The sequence below is a fragment of the Callithrix jacchus genome, chromosome 2 (assembly GCF_049354715.1).
Source record: "Callithrix jacchus isolate 240 chromosome 2, calJac240_pri, whole genome shotgun sequence".
Lineage (NCBI taxonomy): Eukaryota > Metazoa > Chordata > Mammalia > Primates > Cebidae > Callithrix > Callithrix jacchus.
Window position 1 is genome coordinate 129,829,073 of NC_133503.1, and position 20,863 is coordinate 129,849,935.

A 20,863-nucleotide genomic window follows, 5' to 3' on the forward strand; every position below is an offset into this window, starting at 1 on the left:
AGCCCCAGCTACTTGGGAGGCTGAGACAGGAGAATTGCTTGAACTTGGGAGGCAGACATTTCAGTGAACCAAGATCACACCACTGCACTCCAGCCTGGCTGATACAGCGAGACTCTGTTCTCCCCGACCCCCGCTCCAAAAGAGACTGAAAATCAGGCTTTTCCAGTGCATGTGGAAATTAGGCAGGCTGAGACCTCAGCAGGAGGGCAGGCAATCCCAAACAGATCCCAGGACACCATCCACAAATAAAATCAGTTTTTCTTGCCTCTGGGGTCAGGTAGGAACATCTTGTCTTGACCTCCTGGCAAAGAAAATTTGCTGTCCTCCCTCTTATTGAATTTGAAATTCTTTTTAATGCAATAAGAAAGTTTTCTAAGCAATAATTAAAGAAAAATGGTTTAATAAGCAAATGTCTAGAGTTAATGTTTGAAAGCATAATAATGAATTGACAGTTATAACTCAGAGGTACCAGGTTCCTGTATATTTTGATGGATACTGGTCAGGGCAGGGGTTGGGAGAGTATTAAAGCAAGAGGGAATCTGCAGAGGAACCTGAAGCATGGAAACCCACACTGCAGACCCCTGGCATGGCTGAGCTATACCTTGTTTCCTGTTATGAGCCAGGACACAGCAGGGCTGCATCCCCAAGTGTATCTGTATCATAGCCGAACAAGCAGACAGGAAGCCTGCAGAGACTGATGAAAGCATGGGGTGTTTATTTGTCTGTGCAATATTTTCTTCTGCTTCCCTTTGTAACTCACCAGGTTCTGGATGCATCTAGGCTGGTAATTCCTGATTCACAAAGGAGATACAAAGTCTGTTTTGGAGTTGACTCTTATCCAGCACTCTCTTCCTTTGAACACTTGTCCAGGTATCTAGGTCTAGCCCTCCCTGGGCAATGCCATGCTCTCTCTGGCTAGCCAATAAATCCAGATTATCTGCTGGATCATCTTCTTAGATGTCTTCTTAGCCCTTCCCTGTGTCTGCTATGAGTACACCCTCTGCTGTCTGCCCAGTTCTCCCAGGCAGGTGGAATCTGCTAAGAGACCAGTTCCACTGAGTGGCTGAGCCCCAGGAATGCACTGGTCTCCACTCCAAAAGAGAACCCCCTTTCTTATTGCCACTAGCCACTAAAACTGACCCCGGTGCCACTTGCTGCCTTTACAGCAGAGCCACGAGCACTGTTGAATCCAATCCCTTATTGCCTCTACTTCTAAAATCAAGTCATGTGGCTTCAGACTGCATGACAGACAGCACAGTCATAAAAGAGCAGTCTGTTCACCCAGGGTCCAGGCTTCCCCACACCTAGCAACACTGACTGAGTCTGTTAGCAAGTCCGTGCTGCCCTCCTCAGAAAGCACTGCCAGGGGCCAGCTCTCTGAAGAAAACTTTTCTTCCTAGGACTGTCTCAGCTGCAGGAGAAAGGTAGGAAAAAAGGCAACAGAAAAGCAGCAGGCTTTCAAAAAGGGAGAAAGAGCTGGCTGGGCTATGCTTTCCTTCTGACCCAATATATCTCGGAAAGCTAGTCAGAAAGTCATTCTTTAAAGTGCCTTAGAATGATTCAGTCTTCATTGCAACCTTGGGTGAAAAAAGGACCTCTTCCTACTCAGCTTCCAGCAAACGGGGAATGGGCTCATCTCAGAAAAAAACCAAATTTATTTTCCCTCACAAACCATACTTAAATTAGGAAATCTGTGAGATGCTCTTGTCCTTCACTTTTTCCAAAGACAGACTAGCTCGTGAGAACAAAATACAGGAGAAAGCCTTAGCAAATTGACAATAACACTTCTGAAAGCCTAGTACAGCCTCTCTTATTTCCCCCCAAATGTTCATTGTTACAGAAGCCAACTGTATCATTGAGATTAATATTTTGACCATTATAGGCTGCTTTGTGTTATGCTGATGGGACTTTTGGGGAAAGGTTTAAAGAATATTTGGGGCAAACCACAACCCAATTTGCCTAACATATCTCCAGTGAATCATGTGTGGCAAAATGCTGAAGAAGCAGAATACGGTCAATCTGCAAATTTCTATTTAGATAAAATATATACAATAATATATAATATATAAATTACTACGATAATATCCATTAGAGAACATCTCTTTTTGGTCCTCAATTTTGAAAAACAAAAAATCACACAGATGATACTTACTAGTTACTATTATGAATATTAGTTCAGAAGCTTTGGAAAGGACTCCTTTGTTACTACAAAGGTGAAAAATGGCTAATTAGCAAAATAGGCCATCTCTCATGTTTCTAAAAATCATTATGTTTAGAGCCCATGGGTTTAATTTAGGTGAAGACATAGCAACAAGGCTATTTAAACCACTTACAGATTTATTATTTATCTACCTATTTACTTCTGAGATGGAATTTCACTCTTGTCACCCAGGCTGGAGTGCAATGGTACCATCTAGGCTCACTGCAGACCCTACCTCCTAGGTTCAAGCGATTCTCCTGCCTCCTCTTCCCAAGTAGCTGGGATTACAGGCATGTGCCACCACTCCCAGTTGATTTTTCTATTTTTAGTAGAGATGAGGTTTCATCATGTTGGCCAGGCTGGTCTTGAACTCATGACCTTGGGTGATTTTCTTGCCTTGGCCTCCCAAAGTGCTAGGATTACAGGCATGAGCCCCTGCACCCTGCTCTAAACTATTTACAGATTTATTTTAACATAATAAGTGAGAGAAGAGGAAAGAGATAATGAATATAATTTTTATCTATTAAAATACAGTGCTTTTATTTTAAGTACTTTTTCTTTACCCTGAAAATTAAATGACAGCAACTCAGAAAGAATCATGGAGCTACTGGAAATGAATTATGAGTCAGCTAAAGCAATAGCTGCCCCCCACCCGCTCCCCGCACTCCACAAGCCCTCCCTCCCACCTTTCATATGCTTTCAGCATTGTACTCAATTAAAATGGAAACGTTCTCAGTAATTGAGTTATAAAGGGTGAAGAACTCTGTTAAACAACACAGGAGGAATAACATAGCCTTCTCTGATAAAGAATTTCTCAAGGCTGTAACCCACAGACCACCTGAGTGAGACTCACCTGAAGGAGCTTATGCTTATTTATTGATTTGATTATTTTGCATTGTATATGCTTACAGGGTACAATGTGATGTTTTGATGTGCATATTTATTAAAGAATGATTAAGTCAAGCTAACTAACATGTTATCTCACATACTTGTATTTTGCGGTGAGAGTATCTAAAATCTACTCTCTTAACACTTTCCAATTATGCGGTACCTTTTAAACTATAGTCACCATGCTGTACGATTGATCTCCAGAACTTATTCTTCCTGTGTAAGTGAACCTTTTATCCTTTGACCAAACAGCTCCCCACTTCCCTTCCTCCCCACCAGCCCCTGAGAACCACTGGTCTACTTTCTACTTCTATGAGTTTGACTTTTTAGATTCCACATATAAGTGAGATCATGCAGTATCTGCCTTTCTGTGCCTGGCTTATTTCAGGTAACATAATGTGCTTCAGGTTCATCCATATTGTTGCAAATAATGGGATTTCTTTTCTTTTTTCTTTTTTGGTTTTTTTTTTTTTCTTAGATGGAGTCTTGCTCTGTCACACAGGCTGGGGCACGGTGGCACAATCTTGGCTCAGTACAACCTCCGCCTCTCAGGTTCAAACAGTTCTCCTGCCTCAGCCTCCTGAGTAGCTGGAATTACAGACATGCAACACCATGCCCAACTAATTTTTGTATTCTTAGTAGAGACGGGGTTTCACCATGTTGGCCAGGCTGGTCTTGAACTCCTGACCTCAGGTGATCTGCCTGCCTCAGCCTTCCAAAGTACTAGGATTACAGGCGTGAGCCACGGTGCCTGGCCAAATAAGGAGATTTCTGAAGATGCTTATTTAAAAGACAGTCTCCTCCCGGAAATACTGACTCAGAAAGAGCTAGGAATTTGCATTCTCTTATTATTATTTTACTTTATTTTGTTTGGTTGAGATAGGGTCATACACATGATCACACCACTGCCTGGCTGGAGTGCAGTGGTGTGATCACAGCTCCATGATCACAGTAGTCTCAAGCTCCTGGCCTCAAGCGATTTTTCTGCCTCAGCATCTTGAGTAACTGGGACTACAGGCATGCAACACCATGCCCAGCTAATTTTTAAATTTTTTTTGTAGAGATGGGGTCTCTATGTTGCCCTGGCTGGTTTCAAACTACTGGTCTCAAGCAATCCTTCTGCTTCGTTTTCCCAAAGTGGTGGAATTCCAGTGTGAGAGCTGCCGAGCATCTCATCAAGACACTAGCAGTCATGGGCCAGTGACTTAATATAAATGGTCACCTGTCTGTACATAGCTGCTCCTCTACTCACCCGGTGGACTCCCATGTCCTGCTGCAGCTGTGGCTATTGCAAAAGCAGAGGCCGGTGAAACAGAGCAGTGGGCATTGTCAGCTGTCTGTCCTGATTATTTGAAAAGAAAGGAAATGGAAAGGTGAGGCAAATGGATAATATTCTATGACAAAAATCATCATTTTTATTCCTGCATTGAATGAAGGACTGGGCCGAATGCCCTGTATTATCTCTGCTAGTGGGCAAATAATAAGATCACACATCAGGAATTCTACTCTAGGTATATAATCAAGAAAGCAGACATCTACACACAAAAATGTGTATATCAATATTCATAGCAGCATTGCTCACAGTAGCCAAAAAGTAGAAACAACCAAATATCTACCAATTGATAAACACAAGGGAATATTATTCAGCCACAAAAAAAGGAATGAAGTTGCAATACATGCTAGAACATGGATAAACTTGGAAAACATTAGCCAAGTTAAAGAAGCAGCCAATCACAAAAGGTCACATATTATATGATTCCCTTTATGTGAAATGTCCAGCAGATGCGAATCCATAGAGGGAGAAAGTAGATTAGTGGTTGCCTAGGGCTGCTAGGGTTGGAGAAGGAATGGAGAGGGACTGCTACTGAGTATAGAGTTGCTTAAATGTACAGGGTTTCTTTTTGGGTGATGGAAATGTTCTAGAATTGAACAGTGGTTATGGCTGTCTGTCCCTGTAAATGTATTAAATAAAAAAATGGCTGAACCATATACTTTAAAAAGGTGATTTTTATGGTATGTAAACTATATCTCAAAATAAAAATATTCTTAGGCTGGGTGTGATGGCTCATGCCTGTAATCCTAGCACTTTGGAAGGCTGAGATGGGCAGATCATAAGGTCAGGAGTTCAAGACCAGCCTGGCCAGCATGGAGAAACCCCATCTCTACTAACAATACAAAATTAGCCAGGCACGGTCGCATATGCCTGTAATCCCAGCTTCTCGGGAGGCTAAGGCAGGAGAGTCACTTGAACCCAGGAGGCAGTGGTTCTTCCTCGGCTCTTCGGTGAGCCAAGATTGCATCATTGCACTGCATCCTGGGCAACAAAAGCGAAACGCTGTCTCAAAAAAAAAATTTCTTAAAAAAGATACATCATGTTACTGACAGAATTTCCTTCTCAGAACACCCTTAAAAGTGAAGATGGGTTAAGGATGGCTCTTTGAAAATCAAAAGGATGCATTGAGCAACCTTGCAGTCCCGTTCACTCCTCCAACTGTACACACAGCATTTGCCAGTGCTGGTGTCAAGCTCGCTGCTTCTCCTCACTCAGGCTTTTAGTGAAAATACTCCACTGTGATTCTGAGCTCTGATGGCAAGTAGGAGGGTCTGAGGGCTTTTATTAGTTTGGCCCTAATGTTTCACAATCATGCTTAAAATAAATAAATACATAAGAGGCGAAGCAAAGAGCTGCTTATGTGCCCAAGCACACACACATAAAACAGCTCTACCTTCTCTTTCCACATAGCCTTATTGCAAAAGCAAACATTTTGGAAGGTGGCAAGTAGATGCACAGGCAAAATTTCAGCTAGATAGAAATATGTGATGTTGTCCCTGTTTGGGTCCTCCATATTGTCCTAGGTTTCAGCCTCCTTCCTATGTTTCTATGTCTCTATGATTAGTCATATCAGGGAAGAAAAAAAGGATTTGACTTAATCTACAAACAGGAGGAAATGTTCCAAATAATCCTTATGTAAATTAAAAATTTTACATGTGAATATAAACATAAGAAGACAGGATATAAAGCAGAGCTCTAATAATCCTAACACCTTGAACAGCATTTAACTCTTGCCTTGGTAGAGTCTTACTTCCATAGGTTTTGATCCCAAACTTCCAGGTTACAATGAACTCAAATTGTCCTAGTTGCCAATGGTCAAGGAAGTTGCCAAGACCTGGACTGACCAAAGCTCTAAGAAGAATAGAGAGATCTGGCTAATTCCATAGCAGTACTATGACAAGCTAGGAAAGTCTAATTTGTCACCTTCATTTACCAGAAGTACCCAAATGGCAGAGTAACCCATAACGGACCTGGAGCCTGAAAGCCCCAAGTCCTAATATCCGTTAAGGCAGGTATCTAACAACAGCCTGACTCAGACCCTCCTAGTTGCTCTCAGAGTTCATGGCAATGACAACAGCTTCTACCAAGCTGCAAAGGTCACAGATAACCATTTGGAGCCATATACTTTATGTTTTGCTAAAATGCCCTATTTGAAGCATGGATATGAAAGTCAAAAAGGCCTTTACAGGCCAGGCGTGGAGGTTCATACCTGTAATCCCAACACTTTGGGAGGCTGAAGAGGGTGAATTACCTGAGGCCAGGAGATCGAGATCAGCCTTGCCAACAAAGTGAAACCCCATCTTTACTAAAAATACAAAAACTGCTGTGCATGGTGGCACACACCTGTAATCCCAGCTACTAGAGAGGCAGGAGAATCGCTTGAACCCAGGAGGCAGAGATTAGAGTGAGTTGAGACTGTGTCACTGCACTCCAGCCTAGGCAACAGAACGAGACTCTGTCTCAAAAAAAAAAAAGTCTATTCATTTGGGTTACTTGGGGTGAATCAGGTTTTATAATTGTGTAATTAACTCTTCTGACTTGAAGTAATTGGCTTAAGAAGAGAAAAGCAAACATTTCAAAACCACTGATATTTGGATATATTTATTTGAACAGTGAGAAAAATGGGAGATAATTAAAATATTTCTACTTTTTTGTCCTGATTATTTTTTCTCCAATTAGAGGACATTTATTGTGTTCCCAAACAAATTATGGAGTAATGCTTTACAATTTTCTTAACCATATATCAAAAACATATGCCAGTTTCTGCCACTTGCAGTAATGATGACTGGGGTCCCATGCTCTTGTACCTTATTTTAGGTCCAATAATATTTGAAATAATATTATTAACATGGTCTCCCCAGATTGTGATGTCCCAGATGAGTCCACATATATAGACGACATTGGGACTCAAGGTAAGATATCAGAGACTGGGAACATTTTGGTAAACCCAGCACTGAGATTCTTCAACTAACTAACATCTAAACAAGAGCCCTTTGATTCATGTTACTCCTCACAAAATGCAATGCAATTGATGGAACTAAACAAATATTGGCTAGACTAATGGCATATTCTCTAATCATTTATTTTTTCACCACTTGGTCCTACAGTAACATTATAGTCATCCCTTGTTACCTGTAGGGTACTGGTTCTAGGATCTCCCTCAGACACTAAAATCCATGAATGCTCAAGTCCCTAATATAAAATCATATAGTATTTGAATACAACCTATGCACATCTTCCTGTATATTTTAAATCACCTGTAGATTATTTATAATAACTAATACAACATAAATGCTATGTAAACAGCTGTCATACTACAATGTTTAGGGAATAATGACAAGGAAAAAAGATAGGTACACTGTCAGTATAAAAGCTTTTTTTCTTCTACCAAATATTTTTGATGGGTGGTTGGTTGAATCCACAGATATAGAACCCCCAGATACAAAGGGCCAACTGTATTTGCTTCCAATTAATTTCAATAAGTGAGACTAAAAAAATTATTTTGGCAGTGAAAACATAAGGCAAGGAAAGGTTCAGAAGCTAGACATCATTTTTCACGTTTCTATTTCGGAGTCCCTCCTGAGCTCTTACCTCCAGGCTGGCGGTAGCGGAGGTGCCGGGGAGTGGAGGGGGATCTGCAAGGTGAAAGTTCTGTGGCGTCTGCTGCGGGGGAGCTTTCCACTCCTGCTCGGTCCGCTGGTGCAGACTCTAGGACTGCTGCTTGAAAACATAATGAATTTTAACAACTAGCCTATAAATTCTATAGCTTCTTGTCAATATCATGCATGGAAACAAAAGTTCGTTATAGATAATAAACATTTCATTAAAGGGCTTTAACATGAAATCAAGTCAAGTGCTAATTAAACAGGGATCTTCTCTAACCCTGTCTTGATGACCCTGCTGGACCTGGCTGATCCTAGCTGACCCTGGCCAGCCCCTTCTGTCAAATGCAGCAGCAGATGTTAAAAAGAACAGGGGGGCCGGGCACGGTGGCTCACACTTGTAATCCCAGTACTTTGGGATGCCTCACCTGAGGTCCGGAGTTTGAGATCAGCCTGACCAACACGGAGAAACCCTGTCTCTCCCAAAAATACAACATTAGCCAGGCATGGTGGCACATGCCTATAATCCCAGCTACTCAGGAGGCTGAGGCAGGAGAGTAGCTTGAACTTAGGAGGCAGAGGTTACGGTGAGCTGAGATCGCACCATTAGACTCCAGCCTGGGTAGCAAGAGCAAAGAAAGAAAGGAGAAAGAAAGAGAAAAGAAAAGAAAGAGAGAGAACTGGGGATATGTGGTGGTGGATCCCCTGACCTTCCAAATGTTTCTGCTTTCTCGGAGGGGAGACATGGGGAAAGATGACTTTTTCAGGTTAAAAATCAGATTGGGATAAAAATCAGGACTTCATGAATTCTTTGTCTGGATTGCCCCCTAAGCCAACCAAAAGTTTGAATCTCTATCAATGTGGCCCTCACCAGGGATCTCTGGGATCTAAGCTATGTTGTCCAAAATGACAGCACTACCCAAACGTGGCTATATAAATTTATATTAACTGAAGTTAAATTGTCATTTTGGCTCCCTACTTGCACTAGCCACATTTTGAGTGCTCAGAAGCCACATGTGGCTAGTGGCTATGGTATTGAATAGCCCAGATATAGAGTATTTCTATTCTCCCAGAAAATTCTATTGGGTATCTCTGAGCTAGAGCTACAGATCAGCAGGAAGCAAATGAAAAAATTTTAAATGAACCATTGGGAGGGTTTAAGGTCATTTGAGCTTCTTTGCTGCAGCTAACATCCCGAGAATAACACGCCCATCATTTTAGGGTCGCTCTTAGGCTATTACTAATGATATTTCTATACCCCTCTGACTGATTTATTAATCAGGTAAGACTAAAACTTTGTGTCTGCTCTTTCAGAGAAAAATATAACAAAAATATAATAAATTTCCAACGATTCTTCCATTCTTCTTGGGGTTTTCATTAATTCCCAATGATAAAAGCTTAGTGTTACCCCCACTAATTGTACATTAATCCTGTTAGAACTACTTTCCTTTGCCATTCCATTCAAGATTTCACTCAACAAACTTTCAAAAACCCCAATGACTTCATATAAAGCCATTTTTATACTTGCATGTGACTTACCCACTTAGAAATAAGACCACAATTTTGCTCTTTTGAAACACAAAGGGGCCAGGAAAAGGAAATGGTTAGATTTTTTCTCTGAATGACATAATTATAGTAAAGCTGGCAACGATGCAAGATGCAGACAAAAAAAAAAAAATCAGTGCTTAGCTGTCGGTTTTATTATTTTCTAAATAACTCCCTCAAAATTCAGTAATGGAAGGCATCTGCTCTGTACGAACAAACAGAATATCAAACACACATCCTTGGTCTGATTCAACCATTCAGTCATCTCAGGAAAATGAGAAAATCATTAGACAGCAATTATACTGAACTCAGGAAATTTCCCAATGAGAAAGCTGGACAGAACCCTACTGTTCTGAAAGAAAGGAGAGCACAGAAGAATCCTGTAAGCTAACAGGCATCTATGGAGAGAAGAAACCATGCCAGCATTGGGGGCTGGGGGCGCATTCCTTCTGGCATGTTCACTTTCGATCAAGCTCCTTGCAAACAGCTTTGCCTGCAGGACGAGTGGGTAGATGTGGCTCAAAACAAAAGCTAAAATTGGGAGCACTTTCAGCCCACAGGCAGGCAATTTTCAAACTAAGAACACAGAAACAGACACTAGTGCTGTGGGCTGTGCCACAACACTTAGGTGGGTAAGTTGCACAGCCGTGGTCTAAGTGAACACTGAGTGGGTAATGGGGTCCGAATACAGTGAACAGCTCTTTGGCTCACCTTTCTTGCCTGCTGTTGGTTTGGTTTTTGTTGAGAACCCACCACTGGGTGGAATCTGGATATCTGAGAGAGGCTGGTATTTGTGTTCTGTAGAGGTACTTGGTGTTGAAAAAGACAGAGACTGCCTGGTAAAAAGAAGGAAGGGTACTAGTGAATGTTGGATGAGCCTGGAACAGATGTAGCGACTGAGTCGGAGGGAAATTAAATTGATTTTTTCCCTAAGTTCACCGCCTCACTCATTTTAAAGGATATTTCCTATTTCTCTTCTTTATTCTCACATTGTTTGAAGTGCTCTTGCCGGAAAATATTGCAAGGCTGGCACTATCATTGCAATGACAATAAAAACAGATGAAGATCACTAGTACTTTTCAAAGAGCATGCCCTGAAATGAATAGCTGGATGGCAGTGAGGGAGACCCATGGCATCAGAATGGACCTAATTGGCAAAACTGGTATTATACAATGAGATTGTGTGGGGTTGTATCCTTAAGTGAAAAGCAGAAAATGTGTAAGTTCTTGGCACAGGATTCTTATTCAAGTTTGCCAACTGTTTTAAGTGTTAACATTATGTGAAGCATGCGCAAACATCTTTCAAATTAAAGATGGATCAACGTCTCCTTTTTCTTTGTCAACTCAAAATTTTAAGACTAGACAGCAGGGTTAACACAGTAGCACTCTTGATTACAGATAATATAAACACACATACATGCACACGCACATACACACATACACACACTGAACTTTCAGACTCATGCTGAAGTAGTGTTCATCTGTGACTTTCCAAAAACTATTCATGACCACTGTTACCCATATGCCAATGCAAAAAACAAAACAACAACAACAAAAAACCCACAACTGAGTCTGTGATTTCTTTGCTTCACCTATTCAGAAAAATGCCAAGGAACTACCTCAACCACAGTCTTAATTCTAAACTTTCTATTCAGAGTGTTTCCTTCACAAGGATCCATAGGATAAATTGTTCTTGGTCTCAAGAGCCAGAAAGGATATGCCTGCACAACCAATCTATTCTTAGCCTTCAATATGAATCACATGATTGATTATATTCCCGTCTTTACTCTGTCAGCAGAGGAGCTTGGAACCAAAGTCAGGGGACTCTAGGAACTGCAGAAAATCACACAGTATTCATTTGTTCAGTAACCATACACTTGGCCACATACAACTTTTTCCTTTTTCCCCATTGCCCAATTTGCTTACCTATTTTATTTTATTTTGTCTTTTAAATTTTTTTTTTCTGTATTTTTGAGACAGGGTCTTACTCTGTGACCCAGGCTGGAATGCAGAAGCATGATCAGAGCTCACTGTGGCCTTGACCTCTTGGGTGCAAATGATCCTCCTGTCTCAGATTCCTGAGTAACTGGGACCACAGGGGCACACAATCACATCTAATTCTTCATTTTTTATTTTTAGTAGAGACAAGGTCTCACTAATATGCCCAGGCTGGTCTCAAATTCTTAGGCTCAAACGATCCTTCCACCTTGGCCTCCCAGAGTGCTGGGATTATAGATGTAAGCCACCATGTCCAGCTACCTATTTTTAATGTAGTTTTACCCTGTATCTCTCTGAATGACCACCTTAAATATTTTTAAGTATAAGAAGGGAAATAAATACATTAAAAAGAAATTAGTGGACAGCTACAGAAAGGGAAAAGAATGCAAAGCAGTAGCTTAATGGAAGGATTAAGGAAGAGGTCCTGGTAAAATGAGAGCTAAGGGGGATGCATTAGGCGGAAAATATGACTAAGAAGCCTGGGGAGCAGAGAAGCTGACAGCTCTGGAGTAAAGGTTGGCTCTACGGGCTTCATCAACTGCCATGGGCCCCTCCTAGATACAATCTTAGACATTCTCCATTACCCAGAGTGGAAAGAGCTCAGCATTTTACTATGCTTCAAATGATATTTCTAACCTATGAACCATTTGGATAAATTAACTGATAAAAATACAACACTAAATCACTTGTTTTGGGGAAATCCAGTGAGAAATGGAGGCATGAAGCCTTCAACCTAATTCTCTAATATGAGAAAGAGCCTAATATTTCTGCCATACTGTTATTCACAGGTCCTCTCCATATGCTGGCCCCAGGTCTTGAATGATCAGTGCTGTCACATGACAAGGCTCTCCAGCAGCCGCTGGCTATGTCCACAATAATCCCACTCTGTCCAATATCTGCACTGACAGGTCTTTGAAGTCTGTGTCAGTGTCCTTCCCTAAGAGCTTGATCCAGCTCATTCTCATTTATCTTGGTCTCCCCATGATATGATTTGAATATGTCCCTCAAAGTTCCTATGTTGGAAACTTAAACTTCAGTGCAACAGTGCTGACAAGTAAGATCTCTAAGAGGTGATTATGTCATGAGTACTCTACACTCATGATTGAATGAATGCTTTTGTCTTGGGAACAGAATGAGTTTGGCCTACTTCCCTTTCTTTCTCATCCATATGATGCTTTCCGTTTTATTACAATGCACCAAGAAGGCCCTCACCAGATGCCAGCCACTAGAATTGGGAGAGATACACTTCTGTTCATTATAAATTACCCAGTCTCAGGTAGCACAAAGTAAAGACAGAAAATTTGTACTGAGGAGTGAGGTTGTTGCTATAACGAATACCTGAAAATGTGGAAGTGGCTTTGGAACTGGGTAATGGACAGATATTGGAAGAGTTTGAAGGAATGGAATAGAGAAAGCCTGTATTGCCATGAATGGAGAGTTAAGGATGATGCTAGCAATAGTCAGTGCTCAGAAGAAGAGAAGAGCTTTCAAGAGTCTGACTCGCCTTAGAGATTACTTAGGTAGTCATCAGAATGTTGGTAGAAATATGAATGGTAAAAGCAATTCTGGTGTGAGGTCTCAGATGGAAACGGGAAACAAGGTATTGAAAACTGACATAAAAGCCACCTTTGTTACGAAGTAGCAAAGAACTTGACTGAATTGTGTTTATGCCCAAGGGCTTTATGGAATGCAGAACTCCAGAGTGATGAACTAGGATACCTGATGGAAGAAATTTATAAGCAAAATATTAAGAAGCCGCAATGGCTACTTTTAAATATATATAAGAGGAAAGAAATGGTTTAAAGGCAAAATTTATAGTTAAAAAGGAAGCAGAACAGAAAGATTTGGAAAATTTGCAGCTCAGCCATGTAAAGAGTGAAAAGGCATTTTCGGAGCACAAACCAAGCCTGTGGCCAAGTGACTATTTGCTAAAGAGATTAGTACTAAAGAGATTAGTATGGCTAAAAGAGAGCCGTGCTATTCATTAAGACAATGGGAGAATGACTCCAAAGGCATTTCAGAGATGTTTCAGCCAAGCTAGGACCTTGAGGGCCAGGTTTGCAGAGAGGAGCTTAAGGGACCACAGCATTTGCTGCCCAAGGCTGCTCCCCACATTCCTGTGCAGTGCTCCTCAGCCCTACTAGCTGTGGCCCAGGCAAACCCAGGTGCAGCTTGGGCCACTGCACCAGAGGGTGCACATGGAAAGCACTGGTGGCAACCATGTGGTGCTAATTCTGCAGGTGCACAGCATGAACAAGCTGTGAAGGCACAGCTTCCTTCACCTAGATTTAAAAGGATGCTGCAGACAGCCTAGGGGCCCAGGCAGAGACCTCTTACAGGGATGGAGCCACAAAGAAAGTCCTCAATGGGGCAATGCCTAGTGGAGCCATGAGAGAGAGGCCATTGCAGAAATCCTAGAACTGTCAGCATGCAACACCAGCCTGAGATTGCTGCAGATAAGAGACTCTAATCTATGAGAGCTGATATGTGGGCTGAGCCTAGAAAAGCCATGGGAGTAGGCCTGCCTGAGGCTTTGGGGACCCAACCCCACCCCCGTGTACCCAGGAGGCAGCACATGGAGTAAAAGATTATTCTGGAGTCTTAAGATTTAAAGTCTGCGCCCTTGGGTTCTGGACTTACTTGCGGCATGTTATTCCTTTCTTCTTGCTTATTTTTCCCTTTCACAATGGGAATGTCTATCCTATCCCTGTCCCACCACCATATTACAGCTGGAGGGGAATTTGCTTCAGGATGAATCATGTCTTGAGTCTCACCCATATCTGATGCAGATAAGACTCTGGACTTCGGACTTATCAGTTGATGCCAGAACAAGTTAAGACTTTGGGAGCTATCAGGATGGAATCAATGTGTTTTGCACGTGGAAGGACATAAACTTGGGGAGAAAAGGACAGAATGCTATAGTTTGAATGTGTCCCCCGAAGTTCCTATGTTAAAAACTTAATCCCCAGTGCAACAGTGTTGAGAGGTTGGATCTCTTAGAGGCGATTATGTCGTGAGGGCTCTAGCTACACAAATGGATTAATGCCATTATTGCAGTATTGAGTTCCTTATAAAAGCATAAGTTTGGCCCCTTTCCTTTCTCTCACGTCCATGTGTGGCCTTCCACCATGTTATGACACAGCAAGAAGGCCTGTCAAAGATACCAGCACCTTGATCTTGAACTTCCAACCTCCAGAACTGTGAGAAACAGATTTCTGTCCATTTACAATTATCCAGTCTCAGATATTCGCTTTAACAGCACAAAACAGAGTAAGATACCCCAAGTCTAACTTTTTTCCAGCTTATTGTTTCAGGTTAAAAAAAACCATTAATTTCTACTCTGTCCTAGACAGTAGCTCAAGCAGCTTTCATGATAAGGTATTGGATTGTCGCTTTGAAGACTAAAACTAGGAAAGTTGGTTATCGAAGTGGAACACTCCCTGCATAACAAGTTAAAGTGGAACACTTAATCATGGTGATATCAAAGAGATATTTGCACACCATATTCATTGCAGGATTATTCAAACAGCCAAGAGGTAGAAGCAACCAAAATGTCTTTCAATGGATAAATGCATAAAGAAAATGTAGTATTATGCATATTGCATTTTCCTATTGTTCGGTCTATTAAAAAACAAAATTCTATCACATACTATAACATGCTGAATCTTGAGGACACTACATTAAGTGAACTAACCCATTCAAAAAAGGACAAATATTGAATGATTCCACATATATGAGGTACTTAAGGTAGTCAAATTTAGAGACAGAAAGTAGAAAGGTGGTTGCCAGGGGTGGGGGGCGGGAGGAAGAAAATGGGGTACTATATAATGATTTAGAGTTTCAGTTTTGCAAGATGAAAAAGTTCTAGGGATCTGTTGTTCAACAATAGTATTGAGCTATAACTGAAAAATGGTTAAGATGGTAAGAAGAAGAAGAAGAAAGATTCTCTAGGAGAGTTGTTAAGTTTACTCACTGCTAGAAAGCCCTAGGGAAAATACTAACAAGGTCTGTTCTACAGGGCTACTGATACTGTCAAAACAGGACAATGCCTGTCCCTTCAGAAGGAGTGATGCCTCTCACTCTCAGAAATGGCATTCACCAGCCAGTGCAGTGGCTCGTGCCTGTAATCCCAGCACTTTGGGAGGCTAAGGCGGGTGGATCACCTGAGGTCAGGAGTTCAAGACCAGCCTGGCCAACATGGTGAAACCCCGTCTCTACTGAAAATACAAATATTAGCCGCGTGTAGGGGCACATGTCTGTAGCCCCAGCTACTTGGGAGGCTGAGGCATGAGAATAGCTTGAACACAGGAGGCAGAGGTTGCAGTGAGCCGAGATTACACCACAGCACTCCAGCCTGGGCGAGAGAGTGAGACTCTGTCTCAAAAACAAACAAACAAAAAAGAAATGGCATTCACCACTGGTGATTACCACCACTCCTTTACTTACATATTCTCTTTGTCTAGAAGACGTCCCATCTTCTCCTTCCAACCCACATATCTTTTGGCTCATGTCAAACACACTTCTTGATTCCACTCAACCAGATGTAATCTCCCTGCTCTTCAGCTTCGAAAGCACTCTGTCGACACCTTTCATACCACCTGCCCATATAGTTATGTTGTTTCTCTATTATCCACATAACTAGATTATGACAGTGAAGGTGCTATTTACCATTGTAGACTCTGTAGCACACACGGTATTCTGCACAAAGAGGCTCACTCAATGACTCTTGAACAGACTTTACTGCCTCCTCATCTCAGCCCCAGGAGCAATCAAACCACAGTGTCTAAGCCACTAGTGTTGGACACTGAAATGCTTGTTCCTAAAGCTTACCTAACTCAAAAAAAGGGACAGAGAGAATCCTGACTTATCTCCAGATTTCTCCTCCCCTATCTACTGCAGTGCAATAAAGAAGGGGGAAAAGCTTCCCGTGATCTGAAAGCTCCTGTACTTCCCATACCACCATGCCCCATTCTAGTCATTCCCTCCACAGGGTTTCCCAAGCACTAGCACTGGATGCAACCCCGAATGCACTTGCCAGCTTGTACGCTGCCTCATTATTCCTGAGAAGAATTCATCATAATTTTGCTTAAGCTTGTTGTTCTAATGACTTTTTAATTATCTTCTCCCTTTCCTCCTCCTTAGTTGCTAACTTGTCAATTTAAAGACTTTAAAAGGGTGCAACTTTTGATGATGACAACCATTCCAGTCAAAATTCCATTAACTGCTTCACTCAGGAAACTTATTTAAATGATCCAAGCTAGAAGCACATAGAAGCTTCAAGCAGATAGAAAAGCAAGAATCTATGCATCCATCTGAGCAATTCTCCTTGAGATTTGGGCACTTTGTCTGATTTACTGCCCAATTTTTATTATATTATCAATAAGTCAGTTATTATACAGTTTTTTAAAAGGTTGTTTGTAATTTGACTGTGAATCATTTTTATTTTCATTACAGAAACATTGGACTTTAAAGCAACAAGAATCACCTCTTCCAGCCCTACACTGTACCAAGCTGAGAAAATTAAAGTGATGGGTGAGAGGGCCCTCGATCAGTTCACTGTATATTTTATTTCATTCATTCATTTAACAAAAATTTACTACTTGTCAGGCACTGGCCAAGACACTGAGGGTGCACAGGTGAATAAGACAGACTGCCGATCTCATGGAGCTTACATGGGAAAAGAGTGGCCAAGCAGAGGAAAGAACAAGTGCAAAGGACCCTGAGGCAGAAATGACCAAGGTGTCTCTGACACAAAAAGGAAATTAATGTGACAGTAGCCAGTGGATGAGGGAGTGTAGAGGAACAGCAACTGGAGAGGGAGGCAGGATCCATGTCTCACAGATCTGAAGGCCCTGGCTGGCAGAATGTCCTTTATTCTAAGTGTGATAGGAAGTCATTAGAGAATTGAAGCCAGAAACCCTGTGATCGAATCAACATTTTAAAAAACTATTTTGGCTACATCATGAGCAATTAACACTGTCTCCAATTTGATTTCTCTCCTATACCCCTGCTATAGCATGGAACTGTCCTCATAACTAAACTAAAGAAGCCATCATGGTGCTTCCAGCCTAGCTCATCCTCAGCAGGGAAAGGCCGGAAGTACACAGGTACCTAAGGCAAACAGTGGAGGAGGAGAAAGCTCTGCAGCCTGAGTTCACAGGTGAGGGTGCCCACAACCTCCCACAGTGCAAAGCACCATGCTAGGCTCTTTAGCCAACCAGTCTTAACCGCATTCCAAGAACTCTCTAGTAATACCATTAGGATATGTTATTCTTCCATAGACAGCTGACTACAATAAGCCTTTTACTACAGGGGCATAAGGACAACTCAACTTCCTTTCTGTTCCAGAGGGGCCAGAGGAATCTACAGGAATTTTCTCTTCTAACTAGCCATTGAACTCATTCTACTTTCTATGCAGAAGTATTAAAGTTGTAAAGAAAGGAAACCAGGGTTCCAAAAGGAAGGGTGGGGAGGCAGGCGGTCAGCAAATATGGGGTGTAATGATGCAAATGTGCTAGATAATACCTTTTTGAATACTTCGTTTTAGCTTGTTACACAGATCCACGCGGGGGTTATCGACATTCTCTTCTACCGATCCCGGGCTTTGCTCTGGAGAAGAGAGGGCTCTGCTGAGATCCAGTGGTATTTGACCAGTGTGTGGCGGTGGAGAGGCAGCAGGGCTCTGGGTGGTGGTGGTGGGACTGCTGGAGGTTGTCAGGTCCAATGCTCCTATCTTTGAGTTCAAGGGAGAAGTCAAAGACAGCTTTCTAGCCCTCACTGGGGAAGATGTTCTGGACACAGCCAGTGGTGGTGGGGAAGAGAATTTGCGACACAGACGTGGGGATTTTCCATCCACCAAATGTTCACCTCTGTTGTTCTGGCTGGTAGCAAAAAACAATTCCAATGACCTAAAAATAAGAGCAAAAGTGACTAGGAGATTGTAGCCAAGTGCAATAATTTCCCAGATGTCATTCAAGAACATGTTTCCTTCATTTACAGGCCACAATCTCACTGCACTTCTATTGCTGGACTTTCCTTAATCTAAATGCTACATGTATACCTTCCACCTGCCAAAGAAGCATAGATACTTACTAGGTATTGTCTAATCCCTCACTACTAAATTGTGATCCACACACCAGCATTGGGATCTCTGGGGAACTTGTTAGACATCCAGAACTCAGGCTCCACTCCAGATCTACTGAATCAGAGCCGGCAATTTAACAAGCACTCTCCCCTACCACACGCAAGCTGATTCTTATGCATATAAAGTTTTAAAATCATAATTGTCAAAAAAAAAAAAAGAAAGAAAGAGAAAGAAAGAAAGAAAGAAGAAAGAAGAAAGAAAGAAAGAGAAAGAAAGAAAGAAAGAAAGAAAGAAAGAAAGAAAGAAAGAAAGAAAGAAAGAAAGAAAGAAAGAAAAGCCGAAAGCAATAGAGTTTATTTCCAAGTAATCACAGAGCAAGCAAAGGCCAATTGGAGACTTCTGGTTTTCAACTCCGTCCCTGGGAAACTCTCTGTGACCTTTACAAATGGCCTCCTACTGGAGGGCATGGTACATTCAAAGGCAAGCTAGTATACCCTAGGAGCTGCTTTGCAGAGCTGGCCTGCTCATCTGCATGGTGATTCTGGAACAAAGAGGGCCATATGCTAATGACAGACAAGTCTCTAGTGACAGGCGTACCTGACGGGGATGGAGGTGAAAGGCCTCTTGTATATGTCGGAGAGTTTCCCCAGCACCACAGCGGCAGTAGTGAAAATACGATAGGTGTGCAGAAAAGTGTTGAGGAAATCGATACTAAGAAACCGCAAGTCTGTCAGTCGTTCCAAGAGGCGCTCCACGCTGGCATAACGGATCTGGGGCACCTTGCAGGAGTTGAGCGTTTTACTGAAGCAGATGTCAGTGTCATCTTTATGAAGACGGGCATCAGACCTACATGCAAAGCAGGAACATGATGGTAAAACCAGGCTTCCCCCTCGGCCACTGAGTATTTCAGTATTTGTAATCCCACACTCAGGAGTGGGCTTCTCACTACATTTGATAGGGGGAAGATAATTGCACAGTTGTCCCCCAGTATCCTCGGGGCATTGGTGGTTTGACCCCCACCATATTAAAGTCCACAGATGCTCAAGTCCCAGATATGAAATGATATAGCATTTCCACATAACCTATGTACATTCTCCTGTATACTTTAAGTCATCTCTAATTATAATACTTAAAACAATGTGAATATTATGTAAATCATTGTCCTGTATTTTAAAATTTGTATTTTTAAGACAAGTTTTCAATGACTTATAAAGAGACTTGGACTCCCGCACAATAATAGCGGGAGACTTTGACACCACATTGTTAATATTCGATGGATCAACGAGATAGAAAATTAACATTTATGATTTAACATTAACAGGGACATTTATGATTTGAACTCAAACCTGAAACAAGTAAACTCAGTGAATATTTATAGAATTTTTCACCCCAGGTCCACAGAACATACATTTTTTTCAGTAACACATTACACCTATTTTGAAAGTGACCACACAATTGGAAGCAAATCACTCTTCAGCATTGGTATAGCATTTCACAGATTTAAATGAAATATTGGTTGGCTGTTTGTTATTTTCTTTCCTTAAAAAAAAAATTTGTATTTTTTTATTGTTGTATAGCTATTTTTTTATTTTCTTTCTTCCAAATATTTTGGATCTGTAAGTAATTGGCAGATAGAGGGCTGATTGAGTATGTCTATATGATAGATAGACATATAGGCATAGGCAGGGCTATGAAAACATCAGGTTTACTATAATTTAGGAAAGCCAGAATTTATGATGGAGGTGGTAAATAATAATTTGTCTCACACTGTGGATTTCTTCTCTCTAATTCAGCCATGCTTTATTAGGAAGATGAAGCCACAGGCCCTCTTTAGGAGTGGGTGGAAGTACTGCTTACGCCCTTAAAGTGACATATCCAAAGTGTTCATAAAACATAGTGGGTGTCACCTTCCACAACAGGGGAGGAAAGGATGCAGATATCACTGCTATATCCGCAGTTCTTTTTTTCCTCAATTCTAATTTGGTATGTTTGTGCTTTCCTCCTTTGTTCTTGATTAAATAGGGTTAGGTATTTTGCTCTCTAGAATCAGCTCTTTCATTTATCCCTTCTACTGTTTTTTATATTGTATTCATGTCTATTTTTATTTCCTTTCTGCACTTTCCTACAGTTTAGTCTCTCATTCTTTTTCTAACTTCGTGATTTGAGTGCCTAATTCATTTATTTCATTCTTCCTGGCTTATTAATGCCTTCTAA

At 41.5% G+C, this 20,863-nt stretch overlaps 1 protein-coding gene across 3 annotated transcripts in view; it reads right to left on the reverse strand.

Annotated features, from left to right (window-relative positions):
* Positions 1–20,863, reverse strand: part of RASGRF2 (Ras protein specific guanine nucleotide releasing factor 2) — a 279,197-nt gene that overhangs the window by 101,552 nt on the left and 156,782 nt on the right. For 2 of the 3 annotated variants that reach the window (XM_078365267.1, XM_008991883.5), the window contains exons 14-17: positions 19,247–19,495; positions 18,091–18,473; positions 8,013–8,138; positions 4,341–4,430 (exon numbers count right to left, since the gene is read on the reverse strand). In XM_078365267.1, coding sequence (XP_078221393.1) covers positions 4,341–4,430; positions 8,013–8,138; positions 18,091–18,473; positions 19,247–19,495 — 848 coding nt within the window. The remainder of the gene's footprint in view (positions 1–4,340; positions 4,431–8,012; positions 8,139–18,090; positions 18,474–19,246; positions 19,496–20,863) is intronic. The other variant, XM_035291267.3, reaches the window with a different exon arrangement.